General features: G+C 42.2%; 1 protein-coding gene across 2 annotated transcripts in view; it reads left to right on the top strand.

Moving 5' to 3' along the window:
* Positions 1–27,917, top strand: part of LOC126194805 (sodium-coupled monocarboxylate transporter 1-like) — a 196,175-nt gene that overhangs the window by 10,078 nt on the left and 158,180 nt on the right. For both annotated transcript variants that reach the window (XM_049933119.1, XM_049933118.1), the window contains exons 2-4: positions 3,877–4,079; positions 13,268–13,427; positions 26,948–27,013. In XM_049933119.1, coding sequence (XP_049789076.1) covers positions 3,886–4,079; positions 13,268–13,427; positions 26,948–27,013 — 420 coding nt within the window. In that variant the 5' untranslated portion in view covers positions 3,877–3,885. The remainder of the gene's footprint in view (positions 1–3,876; positions 4,080–13,267; positions 13,428–26,947; positions 27,014–27,917) is intronic.

Raw genomic sequence — 27,917 nt, 5'->3', positions numbered from 1 at the left:
TCTGTCATTCTTGCTATATGGCCTGCCCAATTCAACCTTCTCGTCTTGAGCACTTCGACGATGTTACGGTGTTTGTACAGCCCTCTTAATTCTTCATTTCTTCTTATTCTCCATTCGATGTTATTTTCGTATACAGGTCCAAAAATTTTTCTTTGTTCTTTTCTTTCGACAAAGCACCAAAAAGCTAAAAAGATGACTCGGGTTCGGTGAAGATTGGGCAGTCGTATCGTGGTATTCCAGAGGATTCATCGGTACTCTGGAACGTCGTATTACTGTCAAGGACTCTGTGACCATTTTAGTTGATCGGGCCCATCCCACGGTACAATGTTTGCTCTCCAATGGTGTTGCTGTGTTCAAAGACGACAGGGCCCCTGTTCACTGAGCTCACATTCTCCAGTACTCGTACTGTGAGCACCAGGAAGAATGGTCGCATCTTCACTCGCCACCGGTCACCTGATCTCAATATTACTGAGCCTTTGTGGTCTGCTTTGAAGAGAAGGGTGCGCAATCGCTATCCACCTCCGTCATCGCTACTTCAACTTACCGCTATTTCTCTGGCAGGATGGTAGAATATTCCCTTGAAAACTACACAGGATCTGTATTTATCCATTCCAAGATGACTGGATGCTGTTTCGGATGCCAAAGCTTTTCCTACACGGTAACAGGCAAGGTAATATGTTGCGTTTCTTAGGTTTACATTTTTTGTCCACTCCCTGCAACGTAAACGACTGGACTGCGTCCGCTTCCTCGAATATTGGGTAGTTTCAATCTCAGCGATTTTTTTTATTTTGGGAGGGGGGGGATCATAAGTCTTCTGACTGGTTTGATGCGGCCCACCACGAATTCTTCTCCTATGCCAACCTCATCATCTCAGAGTAGCACTTGCAAACTACGAAACTACGTCCTCAATTATTTGCTGGATGTATTCCAATCTCTGTCTTCCTCTACAGTTTTTGCCCTATACAGTTCCCTCCAGTACCATGGAAGCCATTTCCTCAAGTCTTAACAAATGTCCTATCATCCTTCTCCTTATCAGTGTTTTGCACATATTCCTTTACTCTTCGATTTTGCCCAGAGCCTCCTCATTCCTTATCTTATCAGTCCACCTAATTTTTAACATTCGTCGGTAACACCACATCTCAAATGCTTCGATTCTCTTCTGTTCCGGTTTTCGCACAGTCCATGTTTCACTACCATAAACTTCTGTACTGCAGATGTACGTTCTCAGAAATTTCTTCCACAAATTGAGTCCTATGTTTGATACTAGTAGACTTCTCTTGGCCAGGTATGCCCTTTTTGCCATTGCTAGACTGCTTTTGATGTCCTCCTACATCCTTCCGTAATTGGTTATTTTACTGCCTACGTAGCTGAATTCCTTAACTATCTATTTCGTGACCATCAACCCTGATTTTAAGTTTCTCGCTGTGCTCATTTCTGCCACTTCTCATTACTTTCGTCTTTCTTCGATCTACTCTCAATCCATATTCTGCATCATTAGATTGTCCATTCCGTTCAGCAGATCATCTAATTCTTCTTCACTCAGTATTTACAGGGCTCAAACGTGGCTCTTTTTTCATAATTAGCAATTGTACTGGATCTCCGTTTGCACATTCCACATCTTTAATGTCAGAGCCAACGATCACCGAAGCCAATATTTCCATGGAGTTTCAAATATTTGAGCCTTGTATTCGATCTGAACGTGTCCACTATGATGGCTGACTGCTCAGTGGTGGTTTGTCCTCAGTTGGCAAGCTCGGCACCCACCTTCTACCTTTTCCATTGGCGAGCTTTTGTCTCCTTGACAAAGAAGGACATCCCTCCAATTTTTCTTACCCTGTCGTTATAGTTTAATTGGCCCTTTAAATAAACGTATGACCATACTATGTTTTCACACGTTTTATTACATACGTACAGAAATGGTTCATGCTTAATACAAAACAAGATATAAAAATAAACAGTAACAAAATATACACGAATATAGGTAGTTCATAGTCAATAAATGCTTCAGAATTATAAATCACATAAATTGTTTGTGTTACAGTTTGGGAATATGCAGACAGAAAAGTTGTGAAGTTGCTTCAGCCAGTATACTATTAAGATGATGCATAAGTTCGTAGCGTTTCTGTTCTGCATTTTGGTATTCCGGTTGCTGTGGTTTTTTTTATCGATTGTCATTTTTATCTGTAGTGCACTGTTGCTACATGAGTTAACATATTGTCATTTCGCCACTTGGAGATAGTGGGTGGAGCTGTGGACGCTAAAAATTGGAGTACCAATTGGATAATTTTTTTTTTTTTTTTTTTTTTTTTTACACTATGGGGCTTAACTGCTGTGGACATCTGTCCCCTAGAACTTAGAACTACTTAAACCTAACTGACCTAAGGACGTCACACACATCCATGCCCGAGGCAGGATTGGAACCTGCGACCGTAGCGGTCACGCGGTTCCAGACTGTAGCCCCTAGAACCGCACGGCCACTTCGGCCGGCCAAGTGGAGAAATCGTAACATTTCCAACATGTTCTCGTGACAGCAGCAGAGGCAACCAGAAACATTTGCACCTTGTATGGGGATAACGCCATTGGACACGGCGCGGCACAAGAAAATGATTTTCTCGTTTTGAGGAGGATCGCTTTGTCATTAGGGACTCTCGATGTTCAGGAAGATCATTAGGGTTTGATTAATATCGTTTAAACGCATTAACCCACAATGATACTCGTCAGTGTGCTCGGGATTTGGCAGATGTGATGAACTGATCATTTTACCTTCGTGCGACATTTGAAAAATCGGGTATATGGGTACTGTTGTGACTGACAATTCGCAATTTTTCACAAACACAACTTTTATTGATGTAAGTTCACAAGGTTGATGACTGAACATACAAACGAAAGGTATCAATAACGAAAAAAGTCTCCTAATTGTGGCAAACAAAAGTTCACTTCTAATTTTCCACAAACGTTCGTGGTAACACACTCACACACTAGTAACTGTCCAATTCCGAGACGAAGACGTAATCTTCAACGGTCGCAGTGCACGAGGTCGGCATCCGGCGTGAACTGCATTCGGGGCTGGTTCTAGCTCCTATACAGCTGTCTCCAGCCAATCAGGTTTTGGCGTAGTGATACTTCCTGCAGGCCGTGGCCCGAGCTCCCCCTTCAGGAAGTAGTGCTCGGAATGTCTGTTTCTATTATCTTGATTGTAAATAGCCAGTGTTTACCATGGTGCTTTTGGTACGCCTTGGGCATAGACAACCTCGTCCTCTGTGGTGTAATATGGGTTGCCGGCCCTCAGGGGCTACCTTGGCTCCAGTATAACAGGTACTGCATGCTCTAAGCCAAAAATCGGCGGGTGAGCATATGTGCATCTCTGCTTCCTCGTCATTAATTGGCTTGTGAACAACAACGACCGTTCCTATCCTGTATTGTTACTGGCGACGAGAAATGGCGTCTTTATGGCAACATAAAGACAAGCTGTGCTGACAAACAGGACTATACAGTTGGATTGGGATGTCATTTCGCACCCACCTTATTCACCTGATCTTGCGCCCTCAGGGTTTCACCTTTCCCGCTCTCTGTCAAACAACCTTCAATGAATTTCCTTCCCGGATGAAAATGGGCTCAAGGAACTTCCTTTCCGGATGAAAATGCGCTCTGAAGATGACTTGACGAGTTCTTCGTCTCAAAACCACGTGATTACTACAGTCGTGGAATCTAAAAGTTACCTTAGCTTTGGCAGACTGTTGCAAATAGTAAAGGAGAATATAGTATTGATGACTGAAGCCTCTGTTACGTGTATCTGTTGTGACTTACGGGAATACACTACGAAGTTAATCACCAACCTAATACTTTGCTTCCTCGTCTGCAAACGGTGACCGCCAGTGGGCTGCGATGGCGACGTCGGCGGCAGCAGCTGCAGAACTGATGGGCGGCGCCGACTACGCCGTGTTCGCTGGCATGCTGGGAGTGAGTGCAGCCATCGGCGTCTACTACGGCTTCTGCGCACCCGCATCCAGCGCTGACGAGTACCTCATGGGAGGCCGCTCCATGAAGACCTTCCCCATAGCCATGTCACTCATCGCCAGGTGAGAACATTTCTCTCTGCTACGGCTCTGCGCGACAGCCGCCAGCTCCAATGAGAACCTCGTTGGAGGCTGCATCACGAACAACTTCCCCGTAGCCACTTTGCTCGCCAGGTGAGTGTCTCTCTCTATACGCTGGTTCGTGCCTGCGTACCACCAGTGCCGACCAATATCTTATTGGAGGCTGTTCCATGGCTCTGTTCCAATAACTCTATTAATCAATGACATCCAAGTACACTTCTCTGAAGTACAGCTTCTGTGCGACCACCATTGTTGGGATGACTTTCTCATGGGTGGAGGAGGAAGAGATTAGTGCTGAACGTCCTGTCGACATCGAGGTCATTAGTGACGGAGTATAAGCTCGGGTTAGGGAAGGATAGGGAAAGAGACCGACCGTGCCCTTTGAAAGGAACAGTCCCGGCATTTGTCTGAAGCGATTTTGGGAAATCATGGAAAACCTAAATCAGGATGGCTGGACGCGTGCTTGAACCGTCGTCCTCCCGAATGCGACTGCAGTGCACTAACCAATGCTATCTCATGGGAGGCTGCTACATTTGTACCATATACCTCATTGACATCTCTGTGTTTAAGACTTTTGTAGGGACTCTCTAGTATCGGATAAGGTCGACAAATATCACACAGTATATACTCGTATGATTTGTCCTTTGATTATTTTACTAACTGGTATCATAAAATTTAAGTAATACAGAATAGTACATAAGTAAATCACAATTTTATTTACACTGTATGTAGCATTATAATATTTTATCTCTTCTTGTACACAATTATAGTTTATGCAAGTTATCCCTTTCATGCTCCTTCATTCACTCCTAATTTTATTCATCTTTTGCAAGGGTTGTTTCTACAGGCTTCTACAATACTTGAAGGTCAATACATTCAGTCATACCATTTCACCAATAGTCTTACCTTGTTAGGCTTCTTAACTCCCTAAGCAATTTTAGTAAATATACACATTTACACACATTAAATCTTATAAGAGACGGGGTTTTAATATCTTGACAAATATTTCTGCATGATTTCCTATTGATAAACACTTTCCTAATATTTACTACTCTTTTTCGAAGATAAGTCATGCGTTTGATAAATCTGTTCTTCAAGATCTACAGGCAGTTATTATTCTTCGGCTTTGTTTCTTTTGCTGGCCAGCAACTCGCTCTCTTCAACCGTCACTTGGAGCAGAAAATCATTAAATAGTTCCATGACTAAGTGTTCAACGATACAATTTTGCTTTACATGTATTTATTATCCTCCTGCTTCCTGAAGGCACATACAATCTATTTTAATGAAAATCTATTTCTGAGTTACTACATGTATAAAATAAAATATTTTTGGTTTTTTAAAATTTATTTTGATTAAATTTTACAGGTACAGCTAGGCCTTCAGGGTCCGTTCGGAGGGAGTTTAGATCATGTTTCATACCTGGGGACTCAAGTATTACATAATTTACATGAAAGGAAAGAAACACATTATGTTCTTATTTTGAAAATTTAATCTTTAACTAGTGTACTTTTCTGATTACATACTGTGAAACTTCAAGAAACAGTTGCTTTCACTTGTGATGCATTAAAATATCTTGAATTCTGTACAACGATTAAAGGTGAGACCCTCACATCTTGTGAACCTACAACTCGATGTGCGCTTCTGGTGAGAATTTCTCGTCTGTGGCAAGTCTAAAGCGTTTGATGACCTAGACTGAACTGATAGTATCTCCTGAGGTGCTCTTGACATCCGTCGGTCTCTTCTGAACTGTTATCAGTTTGTTCAGCAGGCCTCTCATAGTAGGTCGTATTTTGAGTTCTATCAAGTTTCAATGCGTAATATTGCGTTATATCCCTTCTTGCCCATTTATTTTCGATTGCATCCCGTCTGCATTCTAGCCAAGCAGCCGTAATGGCGAAGTCCACAAAATGATGTATTATTCTTAATGTCTACTTTCTTGCTCTCCCTCTCGTTGCATACTTTCCTGCAACCCTTCAAACAGATCTAATCCGCCCACAAAGGAATTGTACCGGGTAATAGCGTTTGGCCTAAAAATGCTCACGTTTTACATTCTTCTTTCATTTTGAGATAAGCCTGCAGCCAATTAGAGTATGAATATAACCATAATTGTGCACTTCGTCAACGTTAGAAAAAACATACTTTTAAAATTTTATTGTCAAAGGCATGATATTAAGGCGTAAGTATTTCAGCGCACACCTGTAAATTGATATTGCTAACATACGCTATTGTAGTAATAGAGTCCCGGGGTAAATTGGATGACACAATGCACAAAACTGTTCCTTGTTAATTGTAATATCACTTTCAAGCTCTGGATTTTGCGTCATGTTAGTGCGAAGGCATTTTAAATACAAAATACAAAAACATCCGAAGTAATAACAATCGATAAAGCTGTTAAATTTATCTTTGTTGTTTCAAATGTCGTTGCAGTACAAAATTCGCTACCACTGAACCCGGTTGCCACTTGTGACAGATGGCGAGCGTGTAACCTTTAGCATACGATACCAGCGGCCTAATTCGGCAGTGTCTGTGCAAGATGAAATAAAAATATAAACCTGCGATGTCATGTATAATACTTACGGTATGTCCACACGGTGCCTCTGTCGTCGTGCGCAATCGCAGATGCATGGGAGTAAAACGGCACGCACAAAAATTTGTGGAAAGAACAATTGTACGCATCTGCGTTCTCGTGCCGACACGTTGTCTCGTCGTGCAAGCATCTGCTATGAATTCCCTCCTTTGCTTGGGAGCTTCTGTTGCGTTCATTGTGATGAAAAGGGGACAGAAAAAGTAAACACAAAAGTGACTGTAGGTAAAGAAATGCCTAAAGAACAGAGGTACGAGATATACGAAGTACGTAATAGCAACTTTTTGTCTGCAAATTTCAAAGGAGGTCACAGTGAGATTTTAGATTCTCTGCTTGGGAAACTGCAGCGATAAGGCTGGTAATAAAATTTCGTTAGCTAGTAAAAGGCAACTTGTATACCAGTTTGAACTATTTATTCCCCATTTCAATACAAGCATTTCAGTGATTACTCCTGAAAGTGAGAAATATTGAAGGTGGGTTCTTAGTCGTTATGTGGACGTTTATTAAATTTCTATGTGTCATTTATATTTTGTTGGTTCACACAACTTTTATCATGAAAGATGTATAGCTTAACTCCCTCGCATTTGGGAATTTCATAGACAACAGAATCTACTAGAACGGAGGTCGTATTTTCTCTTTTGTGTTTTTTGCATCATCAGTGTACTTCATTTCAATTTTTAGTAGTTTTTTTTTGAGGGGCTAAATATAACCCAACACTTCTTTTGTTCAAATGCCAGGATCCTTAGTTATAGTGCTTTCAAGTCGAGATAGCAAGAATATTCGCCTACAGTTTTCATACAGGCCTACATTTTTCATAAATTATTGGCTTATTCTTCTCAGTTTTTCTACCTCTAAACTTACAGAGATGTTCATATAACACTTGACGCTCAGGCAGCAGAAGTCGAATTTTTATTCAAATAATCTTCAGAAGGGGTACTTCATACGACTTTCTTCTCTGCCTGCAATCGTCTACAGGCCTGGCTGGATCTACTTGGCAGCGGGGGAAAAACCGAGGTATCTGATCCGGGCGGTAATTTCAGGGGGCGCCAAATTCGTGTTCTTAAAAAAAAAGCTTGTTTCACAAAGCGCCTAGCATCCAGCGTCGTTGGTCTTTCGATTATTCATATGGTTTTGAAACGCATCCTTGTTGGTTTTTGAACTTTTTTTAACACATTCTAAGTTGATTTTTGAACGATTCATAAGTTGATTTTTGAATGCGTGCGTAGTGTACATGACGTCTCTGCCGGGGAATCCCCGTCGCACCAAGAAATAAAAAGCTTTCTCGCAGACAAAAAGGGGACGGGGCTGTATGAGCTGAGCCGAATAAACCCGAACGGGTGAATGACAATCGTTGTTTGTTTATGTGGTTGACTAGATATACGGATGATAAGCGTTCTTATAATTACTAGCGAAATCAGTAGATTCAGACTACCAGAGTGAAAATAAATGACTAACAGGAATAACAGGCAAGAAAGATTACACATTATCTTATCAGTATATCCAATAAAATGAAATTTTAACCGAAATTTTTTGCCAGAACGATACACTACTAAGCGTCAGTTGTAAAGTCCCCAGAATAGTGTGGAAAACGCCTTTTACGAACACATATTGACGCCTAACCGGAGAATAAACGCGGACAACAGAACCGGTGATTCTGGCAGGGTTAGTAAAGTTTACCGGAGAATAAGTTTTAACAATGGCAGGAATATTACAGAATTAGTGATGACAAGATTGTTTGTTAGAACGAGGAAGGAGAAGAGACGGGGACATCACACAAATTATGTCGAAGAATATGACGATTCCAAATTTACTTAAAAATTTCGTAATTCTACTACTTTTCGATCTCATGCTTGAGAAAGTGGAGCATATGAATGAAATATGAAACTATTTCCTAGCATAAAATTTTTTGCTTGTAGTGAGCCTAATAGGCATTTGATATTAGTACTTCGTGAATTATATTCTGTCGTGTTATTTATGTAAATGACGTAGATAAAAATGACCATTTGTGCCAAAACAGTTTAGCTTATTTGACGTGTGTTACAATTGTTGCAATATTAAAAGGGCCTATTTCGTTTTATCTAGCAGACAGTGATAAAATAGAAGTAATAAGATGGAGAAACCACAACGATCTTGGGTATTATTTGTATTAACAGCTTTTTCATTATTGGACATTTTGATTTTTCGTGTAGCAAAACGCTTGATGAACTTTGATGAGGTAATAGATTCTTTCGCAGCAAGGAAAGCACGCAACGTAAAGCTGTAGCAAGATTAGAGTGACAAATCCTGGGACTTAAGGATTGAAGAAATGTCTAGTGTCTTGCTTGCCTCTTGTCTTTACTGGTCACAATAAAAGAGAAAATCATTAGCTAATAGGCAATAAAGAGAACAAATTTTCTGAAGAGTTCTTATTCTCCCAGTCACAAATAATTCCACCCAGTATTAACTTTTTTTTTTTAAAAAAAGGGGGTAGGATATCAAAGCGGAGGACTACGAGCAGAAGAGGCATCACAGGACATTTTAATGTCCACTGCCCTGAATATAGGATTGTTGACTTCTATTTCAAAACACACATGCTTGAATTCCGCCGAGAGAAAGACAGTCACGTGCCATACAAGAATGCTACATGAAGAGGGGTGGCACTGTACTTTGGCACACTTAAGACCACATAACACGTCTTACATTTCCTCGAATATGTATGTTTTATATATCAAGCTCTTCAGAAAGAGTGCGCTAGAAAATGAACATGTTTTTAAAAAATAGATTTTTTAAAAATTTTTACGTCATATCTTCTACGCTCGAGTGTGAGGGGAAAGGGGGGGGGGGAGGTACTATCAAATTATTAGCCCGGTTCGGAAATATCGTAGATCCGAGTCTGATCATATATAAACTTAAGCGTGCTTCCTTTGGAATCAACAGGCATTAATGCCCATAATCCGCTTCACAGCACAACCTCCACATATTACACAATCAAACAAACATGGGCCTCAGCTACCTTTCATCTGCTGAAAAAGCGCAAAGATTCCCACTTAAGACGGGTAGCAATGCGCTTTACGCAATGCCTCCATTTCCAGGAAATTACAAATGCGCATGTGTAGTTGCGCTGTTGGAAATTTACGCGTATGCTTCAAGTTGAACACAATCTTCTTAAAGGATGCAGGAGGTTATAGGTTATGGTGGTCTTATTACAATTAATTTTCAGTACCATTTTTAAACTCGTCTATTAAGCTCTTTCTTTCGCCGTGGAAGTTTACCTGTTCTAGATTAAACAGTACAATGTAACCAATTATATACTGCGAGTTCAGGTGTGTTTCATTAATATGTGCTCCATCATATTTTTCGCAGTTCAAGGATACGAAAACTTTTTTAACGGCTGTTGGGAAAAGCTTTGGCAATATGGAGTCCTTACGTGATATCTTATTCGATACTGGATTTCCCGTTGTCTTCGTGAACTCTAATGAAAACTGTAGCCATCATATATACACTCATCAGTATACTAAAATACACTAAGGAGCTAAAGAAATTGGCACACGTGCCTAATATCGTGTAGGGCACCGGCGAGTACGCAGAAGTGCTGCAACACGACATGGCATGGACTTGACTAATGTCTGAAATAGTGCTGGAGGGAAATGACACCATGAATCCTGTAGCGCTTTCCATAAATCCTTAAGAGTACGAGGGGGTGGAGCTCTCTTCTGAAGAGCAAGGCATCCAAGATTTGCTCAATGATTTTCATGTCTGGGGAGTTTGGTGGTCAGCGGAAGTGTTTAAACTCAGAAAAGTGTTCATGCAGCCACTCTGTTGCAATTCTGGACGTGTGGAATGTCGCATTGTCCTGCTGGAATTGCCCAAGTCTGTCGGAATGCACGATGGATATCAATGGATGCAGGTGATAAGACAGGATGCTTACTTACGTGTCACCTATCAGAGTCACATTTAGACGTATCAGGTGTCCAATATCGCTCCAACTGCACATTGCCCACACAATTACAGAGCCTCCGCCAGCCTGGACAGTCCCCTTGGATTGATAAGTTTTTCTCCATACCCGTACACGTCCATCCACTCGATACAATTTGAAACGAGACTCGTCCGACGAGGCAACATGTTTCCAGTCATCAACAGTCCAATGTCGATGTTGACGTGCCGAAGCGAGACTTACAGCTTCGTGTCGGTCAGTCATGAAGGGTACACGAGCAGGCCTTCGTTTCCGAAAGCCCATATCGATGATGTTTCATTCAATGGTTCGCACGCTGACACCTGTTAATGGCCCAGCATTGAAATCTGCAGCAATGTGAGGAAGTGTTGCACTTCTGTCAAGTTGAACGATTCTGTTCAGTCGTCGTTGGTCCCGTTCTTGCAGGATCTTTTTGCGGCCGAAGTGATATCGGAGATTTGATGTTCTAGCGGATTCCTGTTATTCATAGTACTGTCGTGAAATGGCCATTAGGGAAAATCCCTTCTTCAGCGCTACCTCAGAGATGCTGTCCCCCATCAGTCTTGCGCCGACTATAACACCACGTTCAAACTCACTTTAATCATGATAACCTTCCAATGTAGCAGCAGTAACCGATCTCACAACTGCGCCAGACACTTGTTGTCTTTCATAGGCGTTGCCTACCGCAGCGTTGTTTCTGCCTGTTTATACATCTCTGTATTTGAATACTCATGCCTATACCAGTTTCTTAGGCACTTCAGTGTAGCTTGAATCAGTGCCTTGTTTCTCAAGTACAGTAAGATATTTTGTTGTAACTCCTTCATGTAAAGTAACACTACGTGGACTCAAAATCAAGTGATGTCCGTATGACACAAGCGACTGGATCAGAATCGATGCACAAGGCAGTTTCCCACACCAGTTTTTAATGAAACATTATTTACTCTTGCCCTGCTTGAAAGTTGGTGACAGAAGGGTGAGGGCAGAATAATGCCAGTCAAGTAAGTGCAGTACTGGGAACCAAAACCCAGACTAAGTCACTTTAGCTGTATTATCAAATGAAATTAAATGATTAAGTGAAATGGATGTTAACTACAATCAAAATGAAAAGTCAATTTTGTTAATGTTCTAGATTTATTGCATATTACATATAAAACCATTTATAATGCTATGGTTTAACGATTCTGTTCTTGGCTTACATTATCTAAGAAACATGTTCATCATATTTTAAAGGCGATCTCAAGATGAAGTCCACAAATCCTGAGTATTACAATGTTACCATTTGCTCAGCCCGCCAACTTGACAGCTCAACTGTTTATAGTAACTGTCAGTGAAGTCGCAAAAAGCATCTATGTCAACTTTGCAAACAACTATATCTTAAAGAGGAGGAGCCTGACTTAAAATAAATACTCCATTTTCTTACATCTGCGATCAAGCAGTGTTTTTCCTTTAATAAAAAACCTTCAAACAGCATACATTATTGTGAACAGGCCATAACAGTACTCAAACTGATATTTTAGTTTTGCTACACACAGTTATTTATAGTGAAGCCTTCACTAGTGTCATCATTTCTTTTTCACTAGTAAGAAATAAAAGCTGCTCTTTTCTGAAGAGTAATAGATTCACCATATCACAAATACGAGGGCTATTCGGTAAGTGAGGAACGATCGGCCGTGAAATGGAAATCACTGTGAAAATCTGACGAGGCTTTTCACAGACGGTTTGGGTAGTGTCTCTAGTATGCCTGTCGATTTCATCAAGACGCTCTTTTCAATTGTGAGCGCACTGTGAGTAAGTAAAGGTGCCTACAACAACAATGTTCCCCTCCAAGTAGTAGGGCCCGCTGAGAGGCTTCGCCTTATGGAATGCAGCCCACCTAACACAACTTTCACGCACTTCCTTCTTTATGGCAATTCTCAGCCGCACTCTGCAGGGGCAGTGAAGACGCTCCTGCATCCCTTTCGATGGGAAGTGTTCGATCACCCACAACACAGCCCTAATTGGCTCGTCCTGAGAATCATATCTATTGACATGAAACGCTGGATACGAAGACAACACTCGGGCGCAGGCTACGCGCTATAAACCAGCGTAGAGAATTATCGGAAAGCACCGGCGGCTTCCTTCTATGACGATGTTGTTTGAAATTTGGTATAACGCTCCGACAAATTTCTAGGTCGGAGCGACGACTTTGTCGAGAAGTACCTGGAAGGTGTAGCCAAATGTGCAAAGAAAACAATTTTGATTTTCGCTGTGGTTTCCATTTCGATACCGATCGTTCCTCACTTTCCGAACAACCCTCGTATTTTCACTCACTGTGGTGGCACTGATACTGGTTACAAGTCATAGAAAACAAACAATATTTTAGTTGTTGCATTTTGCCACAAGTAGAATTCAACAATGACATTTAGAAATATCATCTCAGTCACTCCATCATCCAATGAATGTGCTATAACTAATCACATTGGATACGAAAATCTCGAGGCACTCCTTCAGAATATTTCTTTAGTGAAAAATATGATACCAGTTAGGATTTGAAATGGTATACCAGCAAACCCCGCAGAAAGTAATTGTCCTTAGTTCATACAGAAGTACACTTTGCAACTGAATGACAGATCTAAGCCATTACGGTAGTACTGGAGCAGATATTTGTGTCGACAGCTTTGTGTCGGGTGTGACGCTGCTGGGGATGGCGACTGAAGCCTATCTGTACGGCATCCAGTTCAGCTACGTATGTCTGGGCCTCATCATCAGCTCCATTGTAAATGCACTTGCTTTCCTGCCAGTCTTCTACGACCTCCACATCACATCTACTTACGAGGTTTGTTGCTATTAATCCTGTTAGAATAACATGTCCCTAATGCTGTTGTTTTTGAAAGAGATGTCTCAAAAACTTGCTTAATAATAGTCTTTGTTCTGTAGCTAATTTGAAATTTTCAGCTATCTGTTGTTTTCGATACAGTCATAACTGTAAAAGGTGATTCTGCTAATAACTAGATCAGAACCACTAATTACAGATTAAGGGTATAAAAGAGAAATTTAAAAATTATCTGTGTCAATTTTTATTTCCTTCCACAACACATTTCGCAGGTTTACACCATTATAATCAAGGTGACAAAGAAACAGATTAGAGTTTCTTTTTGTGGACATAATTAGCTGTAAGTATTAATCTTAGTTTTGAAGTTATTCCAGTAAAAAGAACACTGAGGATTGTTATAAATATTGATTCTTATCACTGAATAGCACACAAACACCTGTAGATCTTGTACAGTTGCACACGTTTATATATCCATGATGGGTCTCGATGGTTTACTCTCTCACATTCAGATGGCTCAAATGGTTCAAATGGCTCTGAGCACTATGAGACTTAATTTCTGAGGTCATCAGTCCCATTCAGATGGGTCAGTGGCTTCTTTTATAATTTCTTTTCCTGGTTAACGCTTTTTAACTTTGAATGACCTGTAATTCTACACGTGTACCATCATTGGACTGCTTTTGTTTTGTGTTTGTGTGTTAATCAGAACAGAAATATGTATTTATAAGTACCTTCGGTACTTGATTTATTTGAAGAACTTCGAAATGAAGTTGGAAACAGAGAACTGGCACCATGACTCTAATACACTGATCAGGAACAACATTATGACCACCGACCTACTGCTGATATACACGCGTGGAGGCGCTAGCAGCGTCACCTGGCCAGGAATGACTGCTAGTCGGACACACGCACGTTTCAGGTAGTATCAGTGAGCGTGCTGTCCGTGTGTAGAATGTGGAAGGCGGCCATCTATCTGACTTTGACCGAGGGCAGATTGTGATGGTCCAGAGGCTCAGCACGAGCATTTTCGAAACTGCACGACTTGTCCGGTGTTTGAGGAGTGCTGTGGTGAGTGTCTTCAACATGTGGCGAAACCAAGGCGAAACCACGTCCAGAAGTCGTGGTGTTGGACAGCCACTCCTCATTACAGATGTCGCACGTCATAGGCAGGGCAAACAAAACAGGACAGGTAGCGAACTGTGGCGGAATTAATGTCAGACATTAATTTTGGCCAGAGTACTAGTTAGCATTATCAGCAGAAGATGACAAACGTTTTCTACTGCAACAAATACGCTAGCATGGGATTGACTATATTATTTGGCTGACTATGATATCAGTTTCAACTGGACTAAAATGCGTTTTTGACAGCTAATACAGGCAATTTAGACGTGTTCTTGTCAACATAATATATTATGTGCAACATATCTCAATGTTACTTCCTGGCAGATTAGAACTGTGTGCCTGACCGAGACTCGAACTCGGGACCTTTGCCTTTCGCGGGCAAGTGCTCTACCGACTGAGCTACCCAAGCACGACTCACGCCCCGTCGCCAGTACCTCGTCTCCTACCTTCCAAACTTCGCAGAAGCTCTCCTGCGAAACTTGCAGAACTAGCACTCCTGGAAGAAAGGATATTGCGGAGACATGGCTTAGCCACAGCCTTGGGGTTGTTTCTAGAATGAAATTTTCACTCTACAGCGGAGTGTGCGCTGATACGAAACTTCCTGGAAGATTAAAACTGTGTGCCGGACCAAGACTCGAACTCGGGACCTTTGCCTTTCGCTGGTCGTTCTTGGGTAGCTCAGTCGGTAGAGCACTTGCCCGCGAAAGGCAAAGGTCCCGAGTTCGAGTTCGGTCCGGCACACAGCTTTAATCTGCCAAGAAGTTTCGTATCAGCGCACACTCCGCTGCAGAGTGAAAATTTCATTCTATCTCGATGTTTTTCTTGTGATCTGTACCTATTATGTCCTGTTTGAACTTCCATAACATACATCATGTTCCATCGCCTTCATGCGTTGCCTATATTACATCATGTAATAGCTTTCGGAGTAAGGACTGAGCAGCATGCAGGAAATCACTAGCAGACGTTTCGCAATGTGACTCCATCTTGCATTAAAATAGTGGTGGTGGCCTTTCTACGTTCTTGCAAAGTTGAAATCGCGCCGTGCACAAGGATTTATAATGTGTAGATGTCACTGGACATATAAAAGATGTCATCTCCTCAAAAAAGACCAAGAATGAAGGAGCTTGTGAAACCACTCCACCGAATCAAATAACCTGAGTCAATGGATGTTCCTCCACAACAAGTGCCAGAGTAGAGCCCCATATGCAACAGTTCTGTGCATTCACGACACCGTGCAGTGTAGAATGTGCCTTGTCCGTCGTCCAAAGAATATTCCTCGACCACATGTCATTCATTTCCATGCGTACGAAAAAACGGAGGGCAAAGTCTCAGTTTTGTAGCCAATCTTGGGGATTCATTTTATGTACATTAAGAGTCTTGCATGGATACCAGCGTAAAATGCCCCGCAAAATCCTTTGAACTATTGACCAGACGACAAGGCTCGAGCACTGGCTGCTGAATTTGACGCATGTGCTATACGATCAGCCACAGCCAGAGAAACTTCATCAGCAACTACCATGAGCATAAGCCGCCTCCCTCTCCCTGCTGCACCAACTAATTCACCTATTTCTTCCAATTTCTTGATCATATCTTTTAGCAAGGCATACCTGTCGGCAATATTCCCGCAGTGAAGCGCTGCTATTGTTCCTGTTCTGATAAAACAGCTTTATCAGCAATGTCTGGTCTTCGCTCTCAATAGCCACTAAATTTTGTACGGAAAACTTCAACCTTCTTTACCCTTTACACCGACTATCACTTGACAAAAGAAATCAACAAGTGTCAGCAAGTGAGTGATGTCAAAACGGGAAACATTTCACATTCTGACTGCTACAGTGCCATTTGTTCACTTGGTGGCAGAAAGTTGAACTGATTAATGAACATACCTATGTTGTTTCAGCATTTTCCAAAGTACAATCATACAGCCTCCGCTGAAGTACTCGAAACACAGAAAGTTTAATTATGTCCACCCATTAATTGTTACGGGAGTAGGCCTCGTGCTGTGAAATTGAAATTTTGTGGAGCAAGTGTTTTTCCACCCACCCTGCTGGTTGTGCCTGTGCGGCTGCTACAGTCGCAGGTTCGAATCCTGCCTCTTGCATGGATGTGTGTGATGTCCTTAGATTAGTTAGGTTTAAGTAGTGCTATGTCTAGGGGACTGATGACCTCAGATATTAAGTCCCATAATGCTCAGAGCCATTTGAACCATTTGTGCCTGTGCGGGTCAAGCACGCAAGTTTCCTCAGATGATGCAAATTGGTTCAAATGGCTCTGAGCACTATGGGACTTAACATCTGAGGTAATCAGCCCCCAAGAACTTAGAACTACTTCAACCGAACTAACCTAAGGACATCACACACATCCATGCCCGAGGCAGGATTCGAACCTGAGGCCGTAGCAAATGGTTCAAATGGCTCTGAGCACTATGGGACTCAACTGCTGTGGTTATCAGTCCCCTAGAACTTAGAACTACTTAAACCTAACTAACCTAAGGACATCACAGACATCCATGCCCGAGGCAGGATTCGAACCTGCGACCGTAGCAGTCCCACGGTTCCGGACTGCGCGCCTAGAACCGCGAGACCACCGCGGCCGGCGAGGCCGTAGCAGTCGCGCGGTTCCAGACTGAAGAGCTTAGAACCGCTCGGCCACACAGGCCGGCATGCAAAGTTAATCACAGGCAGAAACGAGTTGTGATTTCATTTTGGAGACCTCTTGTGCAGTCATTCTCGGTCGAAGCAAGAATATTTTATTTATATAATACCGGGTGATCAAAAAGTCAGTATAAATTTGAAAACAATAAATCACGGAATAATGTAGGTAGAGAGGTACAAATTGACACACATGCTTGGAATGACATGGGGTTTTATTAGAACCAAAAAAATACAAAAGTTCAAAAAATGTCCGACAGTTGGCGATGGCGCTTCATCTGATCAGAATGTCAATAATTAGCATAACTAAGACAAAGCAAAGATGATGTTCTTTACAGGAAATGCTCAAATGTCCACCATCATTCCTCAACAATAGCTGTAGGCGAGGAATAATGTTGTGAACAGCACTCTAAAGCATGTCCGGAGTTATGGTGAGGCATTGGCGTCGGATGTTGTCTTTCAGCATCCCTAGAGATGTCGGTCGACCACGATACACTTGCGACTTCAGGTAACCCCAAAGCCAATAATCGCACGGACTGAGGTCTGGGGACGTGGGAGGCCAAGTATGACGAAAGTGGCGGCTGAGCACACGATCATCACCAAACGACGCGCGCAAGAGATCTTTCACGCGTCTAGCAATATGGGGTGGACCGCCATCCTGCATAAACATCGTACGTTCAAGCAGGTGTTTATCAGCCAGGCTGGGGATGATGCGATTCTGTAACATATCGGCATACCTCTCTCCCGTCACGGTAGCAGTTACAAAACCAGAATCACGCATTTCCTCGAAGAAAAAAGGCCCGATAACGGTAGATGTGGTAAATCCAAGCCATACCGTGACTTTCTCGTCGTGCAATGGAGTTTCCACGACAATTCTAGGATTTTCGGTAGCCCAAATTCTGCAGTTGTGGGCGTTGACAGACCCTCGGAGCGTGAAATGAGCTTCGCCGGTCCACAACACGTTACTCAACCAATCGTCATTTTCCGCCATCTTTTGAACCGCCCACACCGCAAATGCCCTCCGCTTCAATAAATCGCCAGGTAACAGTTCATGATGCCGATGGATTTTGTACGGATAGCATCCTCAGTGCCAACCAAACAGTAGTGTATGGAATGCCGGTGCGACGTGCGACTGCACGAGCGCTGACTTCCCCGTGCGTAGACGAACTCGCTACAGTCTCCATTTCTTCCTGAACTGTCTCAGCAGCATTACACCTTGTGCTCGGTTGACCACTACGGGGTCTATCGACTAAACAACCCGTGGCTTCGAGCTTCGAAATCATTCTCGCCACAGCTGCATTTGTCAACGGATCTTTACCAGTTCGAATCCCCTTCCTATGGCGACAGGATCGTAACGCTGAACTAACAAATTACCCATTCTGATAATACAACTTCACTAAAAGCGCCTTCAGGTAACGACAACATGCTGCGATTGCTGGCGCATCTGATTGTCTCTCTCTCATTACAGCTCCTTTTATACACTATTGTCATGCGCAGTCACTGACGTTTTGCTGTCCAGCGCCATCTGTCGGACATTTTGTGAACTTTGTTTTTGTTTTTTGATTCTAATAAAACCCCATGTCATTCCAAGCATGTGTGTCAATTTTTACCTCTCTATCTACATTCTTCCGTGGTTTATTAAGTTATTAAGTTTTCAAATTTATACTGACGTTTTGATCACCAGGTATATGTATGCATTTTATCAAACCTTAGTTGTGTATTATTGAGGCTCATTGTGAGAAGATTGTTGCTTTTCTTTTGGGGTGGCATCTTGTGTTGATCTCTTGTATCGTTAGATTCCTGAAATTATTATTCTTGAAACAGAAACCGAGTGCGAAGGCTTAAAATTCGTATGCGCTGTGATGTTGTAAGATATCTATGTTACTCAACAGATATCCCAGTTTACGGTTGATGCTGTATGGTCCATCGTCCCAGTTACAAGTTGCCTTACAACGGCCAGGGGCAACAAAAATTAGATTTCCAGTATTTCGCATGGTTATTGACCGAATTTAAAAATTTTAAAAGCTGTCATTGTCTTCTCATTAAGACGTATAATCTTACGTTATACGTTTAACACAATAATACAAGTAATATAGTTAGGAACTGCGCATAAGTCTTGAGGCATCATAACTCACTGTGCGAAAATATCCCGATGACATTCTTTCAGTATTTGTGAGTGTGAGCACGTAGCGACTTCCAACACACTTGAAACATTATTTCAAATCCATAGTATCCTGTTCTCGTAGATACTCACTGCAAAATCACGAAATGAAAAAAGTTTATTACTTACTAGAATTTCGCTGTTCTTGCAGTAAAACTTTAACATTACGCGTGACGTCTAAATTTGCTACTTCTTTACTACTAACTCTGTTCGTTACATCCTTTGCAGAAAATATCCACATATGCTCCTGAATGTACCTGCGGGATTACATCTTTGTTCGACACGCAGTTGAGGAGGTACGAACGTCATAAACATTGAGATGCGTGGAAAACTAGCTTCTGCTTAAAATGAAGTACGAATTACGAAGACTATATTCATCCAGTAACTGATAGTGAGAACACTTAGCAACTTCCAACGATCTTTATACAAAATATCAACCCTTTTCTGAACTTCTACTCTTTTGCATGCTTAATGTAAAATATTTAACAAATTAACTCATTTGTAAAGTAGTCTACCCACTGAGCCACTCAAGCACGACTCACGACCCATATTCACAGCTTAACTTTTCTGTTACCATTTAAAATAGATTTAACATAGTTCATGTTTACACTGCACGAAGGCCGATCCCACACAGTAAACAACGAACTCCAAACACAAAGTGTCGTTTGTGGAAATCATTAAACTCAAGTAGTAATGTCTACCAAAACTTGGTCACTTGACTAGAATACAGATGAGGCGCTGATATCCATAAGGATCTAAAGCACACCGCCGTCGATCCCACATACAAGTGAATATCAGAGGACCCAGTGATATAAATTTTCCTGAATTTTCATATATATAATGTGGGCCAGAGTAAATACAAACCTGGATCACTATAAGATCAACGATTTCGGAAGCATGAAAAAATGCTACAGTCCCACAATCGACAGTGATATGCTTTAGGCCCTTATGATGTTCAACACCTCAGATAGATTACTGTATGATAAAATTTCACTTAGAAACCCACAAAATAACTTTACTGTCAGTTCAACTTTAACATATATTGATGTCTGATCTAATTTTGCTACAGTACGTAGTGAGCGAATTAGCATATCTTAGGGGTGTGCTATCACCTAGCAGGATTTATGCCGAACGAATGGGAATAAAAATGCTACCACCTGGTGACACTAATGTAAACTTCTAGTTGAGTGGCAAGAAAAAAAATTGTAAATTTGTGGTAAGATCTTATGGGACCAAACTGCTTAGGTCATCGGTCCCTAAGCTTACACAATACTTAATCTAACTTAAACTAACTTATGCTATGGACAACACTCACACCCATGCCCGAGGGAGGACTCGAACCTCCGACGGTGGGAACCGCGCGGTGAGTGGCAAGGAATAGCTGTGCACATTGTGAGCAGTGCAAGTTGTTTATCAAATCCGTATCTGTTTGGCCTGTGAGGCAATTAAGTCACGCGAGTTGCGCACGCGGAAAAGCTCCTTAAAACGTGCACAAGTGAAGGTGTGCTCGCGAACCTGATACCAAGTTTCACGGAGCCTAGGGGAGTTGTGTCGAGGTAAATTTAAGTTCCGTATCTTTCAGATTACACCATCTATGTTAGTTTAAAAGCGTTCAAAGAAAAATAACCAATAAATCGGCAAGGTGTCAAAAGTTAGGGTGTTCACGTGCTCTTTTGCTCATACACAGGAGCTGCCACTGCTGACAACACTGCGAGCGATTTGGCAACACTGTGTTGTTCTACTCTTGTAGGCCGGTGTGTTCGTCCCTTACAGATGCTCAGTACGAGTTTTGGCTTCATACAGTTATTATGTGATGTCTAAGAACACCATCAGTGATTTTATATTTTTGTTGTGTGTTACGAAAATGGTGTGTTACGATAGTGAAACAGTGGAATTTAGAGGAACGTTATGTCATTAAGTTTTGTGTTTAACTTCGGGGAATCCGCGAATGTGACTCTTGTAAAGTTGAAACACGTCTATAGGAAACGTTCCTTATCAATAGCACAAGTTTTTCGCTGGCACAGATCATTTTTTGTAGATTGAGAACACATTGAAAATGAATGTCACTCAGGGAGATCTTCAACATCAAAAACCGACGAAGACGAATGTGTGTGTGCTCTTGTGAGATCAGTCCGATGTTTAACAATAATGATGATGACGATGAGGTCCCATACTCCGAGAAACGTTGGGGACGATGCGGCAGACCTGCACCGCCGTACTAGGCAAGGTCCTAGTGGAGGTGGTTTGTCATTGCCTTCCTCCGACCGTAATGGGGATTATGATGATGATGAAGACAACACACAACACGCAGTCATTTCGAGGCAGGAAAAATCCCTGAACCCGCCGGGAATCAAATCCGGGACCCCTTGTGTGGGAAGGGAGAACGCTACCACAAGACCACAAGCTGTGGATATTAACAATAAGGATGATGGGAGACCCTGTTAAATGTAAACTCTTTCACTGTACAACAACTTTTGACCGTAGTTTAGCTCATGCGAATGGTTAAGTCCTCCATCATGACAGTGCACCATATCACATGGTCACTTCCATCACGGAATTTTTGACCTCGAAAGATATTCCTGTCATTTCAAAGCCCCCACTGTTCACCTGATCTGGGTACTTATGACTTTTTTCTTTCCCCAAAATAGAAAAACATCTTAGAAGGACGTAATTTTGGAACTATGGACAACATTCGAAAGAATGTATCCGACATGTTAAAGGGCCTTCCTGCTGAAGGCTTTTAGGGCTGCTTCCAAGGCTGGGAAGAACACGACTCCGTCGGCGTATAGCTACTAAAGGGAACTACTTTGAAGGGGACAATATTGTTGTTAAAAAATAATAAAGAAAGTATATAAAATATCACTCTCATTGATTTTCTCACACACCTCGTACACGAGGGTCATCCACAAAGTAAGTTCCGTTTGGTTATATAAAACAAATATTTATTGTACAAAAATTTACAACTGCTAAACTACTTTTCTACATAACTTCCGAAATTTTGTAGGCACTTGTCATAGCGTGGCACAACTTTTGCATGCCTTCTTCATAGCAGGTTGCCGCCTGTGTATTCAACCATGTGGTAACATGTTCTTTCAGCTCGTCGTCATCGTTGAAGTGTTGACCACCAAGGATAGATTTTAGATGTAAGAAGAGATGAAAGGTCCGGGCTGTACGTAGGATTATCAGACACGTCCCAGTGAAATTCACGTAAGAGTTGTTTGGTAAACTACTTTTCTACATAACTTCCGAAATTTTGTAGGCACTTGTCATAGCGTGGCACAACTTTTGCATGCCTTCTTCATAGCAGGTTGCCGCCTGTGTATTCAACCATGTGGTAACATGTTCTTTCAGCTCGTCGTCATCGTTGAAGTGTTGACCACCAAGGATAGATTTTAGATGTAAGAAGAGATGAAAGGTCCGGGCTGTACGTAGGATTATCAGACACGTCCCAGTGAAATTCACGTAAGAGTTGTTTGGTAAACTACTTTTCTACATAACTTCCGAAATTTTGTAGGCACTTGTCATAGCGTGGCACAACTTTTGCATGCCTTCTTCATAGCAGGTTGCCGCCTGTGTATTCAACCATGTGGTAACATGTTCTTTCAGCTCGTCGTCATCGTTGAAGTGTTGACCACCAAGGATAGATTTTAGATGTAAGAAGAGATGAAAGGTCCGGGCTGTACGTAGGATTATCAGACACGTCCCAGTGAAATTCACGTAAGAGTTGTTTGGTAAACTACTTTTCTACATAACTTCCGAAATTTTGTAGGCACTTGTCATAGCGTGGCACAACTTTTGCATGCCTTCTTCATAGCAGGTTGCCGCCTGTGTATTCAACCATGTGGTAACATGTTCTTTCAGCTCGTCGTCATCGTTGAAGTGTTGACCACCAAGGATAGATTTTAGATGTAAGAAGAGATGAAAGGTCCGGGCTGTACGTAGGATTATCAGACACGTCCCAGTGAAATTCACGTAAGAGTTGTTTGGTCACATTCGCCGTGTGAGGTCCGGAATTATCGTGACAGTAATCCTCAGACTTGTTCTGAATTGCGCGGCGCAATTTCTTAATGGTCTCTCTCTTAACCATATACATTGTCCAACCGTTGTTTTTTGTGTTGTTCAGTAAAAATTTTGGGTACCCAACGTGAGCAAAGTTTTCGAAATTTCAGTTTTTCAGTAACAATTTCATGAATGAGTGATCGTCAGATTTGCAGAACTTCCATAGCAAGGGGCACTAAGTGTAAACTTACGGTTGTGCTTAATCTTCACTCCAATTGTGTGAACCAGTTCATCAGTAATCACAGACGGGCGTCCAGTTAGTTCTTCATCGTGGATTTGACCACGTCCTTCATTGAACAGTCTGACCCATATTCTAACCATTGAATCACTCATAGCGTTTTGCCCATAAACCTCGCAGATTTGCCGTCGAATTTCCTTTGGTTTCACTTTTTTTGCATTTAGAAAACGAATCACAGGTCTGACTTAACACGCGGCGGCATTTTCAATTACGGTTGACATTGTAAAGAAGCACTACAAAACACACGTCGGCAGCAGCGATCTGAAAACGGCGTACATGTCTTCTCCTTGAGTCAGAGTGACTCCCGCGCAAGCTCGGAACTGCGATCGTAGCGCTGCCGCGGATAGAAATAGAAACGGATCTTACTTAGTGGACGACCCTCGTATTACACACATCTGTATCTCCTATCCCCTGTCTGTTTGTCCATCTCAACCTCCTTCACCCTCTGTCCATATCCTTATCCCACTCTCTGTGTCATCTTCTTCAGCCTGCCGGCCGGAGTGGCCGAGCGGTTCTAGGCGCTACAGTCGCAGGTTCGAATCTTGCCTCGGGCATGGATGTGTGTGATTCCTTAGGTTAGTTACGTTTAAGTAGTTCTAAGTTCTAGGGGACTGATGACCTCAGAAGTTAAGTCCCATAGTGCTCAGAGCCATTTGAACCATTTTTTTTCTTCAGCCTGTCTCTGTCCACCTCATCCTCCCACTTTTATCTGTCCATATCTTCCTGTATCTATCTCAGTCTGCCACCAGTGATGCCTATCAGTATGCGAAGCCCATGAGAAACAGGTTAACAAAAGCAAGATGTTGGTATAGGATCTCACATCGGAATGTCAGGCAGTGGGATTGAACATTAAACATTCCACGACAAAATTTATGCCTAATAAATGAACGAGCGTAAGAAATGTACAACTCATAAAGCAGATTATTGGACACTCTCACAGCATACGTCTGTCTTGGCCAGCTTGTAAATATGACAGGAGACATAAGACCTAAAATCTTTCAACAGATCAAGCATTTGGAAGACATTCAACTACTCTACTGGCCATTAAAATTGCTACACCACGAAGATGACGTGCTACAGACGCGAAATTTAACCTACACGAAGAAGATGCTGTGATATGCAAATGATTAGCTTTTCAGAGTATTCACACAAGGTTGGTGCCGGTGGCGACACCTACAACGTGCTGACATGTGGAAAGTTTCCACCGATTACTAATACACAAACAGCAGATAACCGGCGTTGACTGGTGAAACGTTGTTGTGATGCCTCGTGTAAGGAGGATAAATGCGTGCCATCATGTTTCCGACTATGATAAAGGTCGGATTGTAACCTATTTCGATTGCGGTTTATCGTATCGCGACATTGCTGCTCACGTTGTTCGAGATCCAATGACTGTTAGCAGAATATGGAATCAGTGGGTTCAGGAGGATAATACGGAACACCGTAATCGATCCCAACGTCCTCGTATCATTAGCAGTCGAGATGACAGGCATCTTATCCTCATGGCTGTAACGGATCGTGCAGCCACGTCTCGATCCCTGAGTCAACAGATGGGGACGTTTGCAAGACAACAACCATCTGCACGAACAGTTCGACGACGTTTGCAGCAGAATGGACTATCAGCTCGGAGACCATGGATGCCGTTACCCTTGACGCTGCATCACGGACAGGAGCGCCTGCGATGTTGTACTGAACGACGAACCTGGGTGCACGAATGGCAAAACGTCATTTTTTCGGATGAATCCAGGTTCTGTTTATAGCATCATGATGGTCGCATCCGTGTTTGGCGACATCGCGGTGAACGCACATTGGAAGCGTGTATTCGTCATCGCCATACTGGCGTATCACCCGGCGTGATGGTATGGGGTGCCATTGGTTATACGTCGCAGTCACCTCTTGTTCGCATTGACCGCGCTTTGAACAGAGGACGCTACATTTCAGATGTGTTACGACCCGTGGCTCTACCCCTCATTCGATACCTGCTAAACCCTACATTTCAAGCAGGATAATGCACGACCGCATGTTGCAGGTCCTGTACGGGCCTTTCTGGATACAGAAAATGTTCGACTGCTGCCCTGGTCAGCACAGTCTCCACATCTCTCACCAATTGAAAACGTCTGGTCAATGGTGGCCGAGCAACTGGCTCGTCACAATACGCCAGTCACTACTCTTCATGAACTGTGGTATCGTGTAGAAGCTGTATGGGCAGCTGTACCTGTACATTCCATCTAAGCTCTGTTTGAGTCAATGCCCAGGCGTATCAAGGCCGTTATTACGGCCAGAGGTGGTTGTTCTGGGTACTGATTTCTCAGGATCTATGGACCCAAATTGCTTGAAAATGTAATCACATATCAGTTCTAGTATAATATATTTGTCCAATGAATACCCGTTTATCATCCGCATTTCTTCTTGGTGTAGCAATTTTAATGGCCAGTAGTGTAGATTCAGGTCAAACACGGCATTGAAACTGATCAGTGAGTTCCCCCCCCCCCCCCCTTATTCTGACTTATCATTTTGAGACTTGGAAACTTCCATGAATACACAGTCGGAAACTGCACAGTGAGGCATCGAATGGTCTATGGTGGGATTTGGAAGAAAAGAAGAAAAGAGAGTGGAAGATATGATGTGAATTACCGATGATGAGGACATTCTGGCGAAAATACCCACTATGAAATGGCGATGGACCGGCCATATTGCCAAAAGTAATGAAGACCGACGGACAAAAGGCAGTTTGGAATGGTGTCCAAGAGACTCAGGCCCCGAGGAAGACTGTCAGACCGATGGGACAAAGATCTAAGCAAGGTTGCTGGAGTCAGATGGTTGAATATCACCCAAGACCGTTCCTTATGGCAAAAAATTTGCAGACATACCCGAGCTCAGAACTTGTATAGGCCACATCATTTAATGATGGATGCTGATGCTTCTGCTGCTGCTGCTGATGTCGATGCTGATAAGGGACATACGCCGTGTTTTGTTTATTTAATGGAAAAAAAATATCGTTGGTATATAGATTGCGCCAAATTTCCTTATGAACCGAATCACCAGTGTGCTTCATCGCATACCAAGAGTACAGTATGTCTTCAAATTGCGGGAAATGTGGGATAGCTACTGAAACGAATCGTTACATGCTTCTTACTATTGCATTTGCCTAACTGATACACAGCGTTGAATAGCTGCATGATTTTGACCTACTCAGTATTACACCATACTAACGTTGTTCTGTCAGAATATTACTCAAATATTGTTAGAATTTTCGAGATTTATCAGTTCCTTTATAATTTAAGTTTTTCTTTTCCAGTACTTGGATATGAGATTTGGTAAAAGCGTCAGAATCCTGGGGTCCTTCTTCTTCATCATTAATATGGTGAGTGATGAATTAATCTTCATTCCCTCTTAGATTTCAGTCTATGAATGTATGTTTATGTCATTGATTAAAATACTGGATAAGGTGTCTCAAAGCTTATGTAGTAGAGAGCGCTGTCTTTGTATCAGATCGATCAGGTGAAATATTGCGTTGTTGCATAAGTTTGTAGCAATTTCGTTTGAATGCGCAAGAATTTGCTGCCAGGACATTGTTTACTGTTTATCACCGATATATTTTTGTCTTTGTATTTGTGCTATTTTTGATATTTGTGAGCATCAGAGTACTCTAAACAGAAGAGGAATGACAGTTGAGATGACCTGAAACATTTATAACGTCTGCGAAAACGGCACTAATGGAAGAAGCACGGCAGGAAAAATATTCATTATTCGTAAGAAACAGACTTGGTACTCAGTACTTTCTGTAATGGTGGTCAGCTCCGTTCAAGCTAACAACTGGGTTAACCGTCGTATGCCAAGGGCTGGTTAAAATATTAACTGCACGCTGATTGTAGTCCAAGAATCATACTGATGGCAAGGAATGGACCAGTTACGTCAACATAAAAGTAAAAGGAATCGTCGAGTAAAAAACAGTATTCAACAGGTTCCCTCAAAAGGACAGCGGCTAATTCACTGCCCTGTATTGTCCAACCCGACAACGGAAAGCCGCAGCTGTGGATAACTGGTTGTGAAGAAAACTCGGAATTCTGATGCAGTCAAACCCGTCTTGTAATTTTCTCAGTCGTTAGAAGTTTCTTTGATTTTGAATTTTGGAGATTAAATTTGTCTTACGAGAAAAAAGTATATTTGTTCTAAGTCGTACCATCACAATATAGTCCACATTTTCTCCTAGATATCGGAGATTCCTAAATTTATGAGCAAGACTGTATTTTCCTTTAAACTCCAGG

This window comes from Schistocerca nitens, chromosome 7 (assembly GCF_023898315.1).
Source record: "Schistocerca nitens isolate TAMUIC-IGC-003100 chromosome 7, iqSchNite1.1, whole genome shotgun sequence".
NCBI lineage: Eukaryota > Metazoa > Arthropoda > Insecta > Orthoptera > Acrididae > Schistocerca > Schistocerca nitens.
Note: the sequence above shows the minus strand (reverse complement) of the source record. Positions and strands in the feature narration are given on the sequence as shown.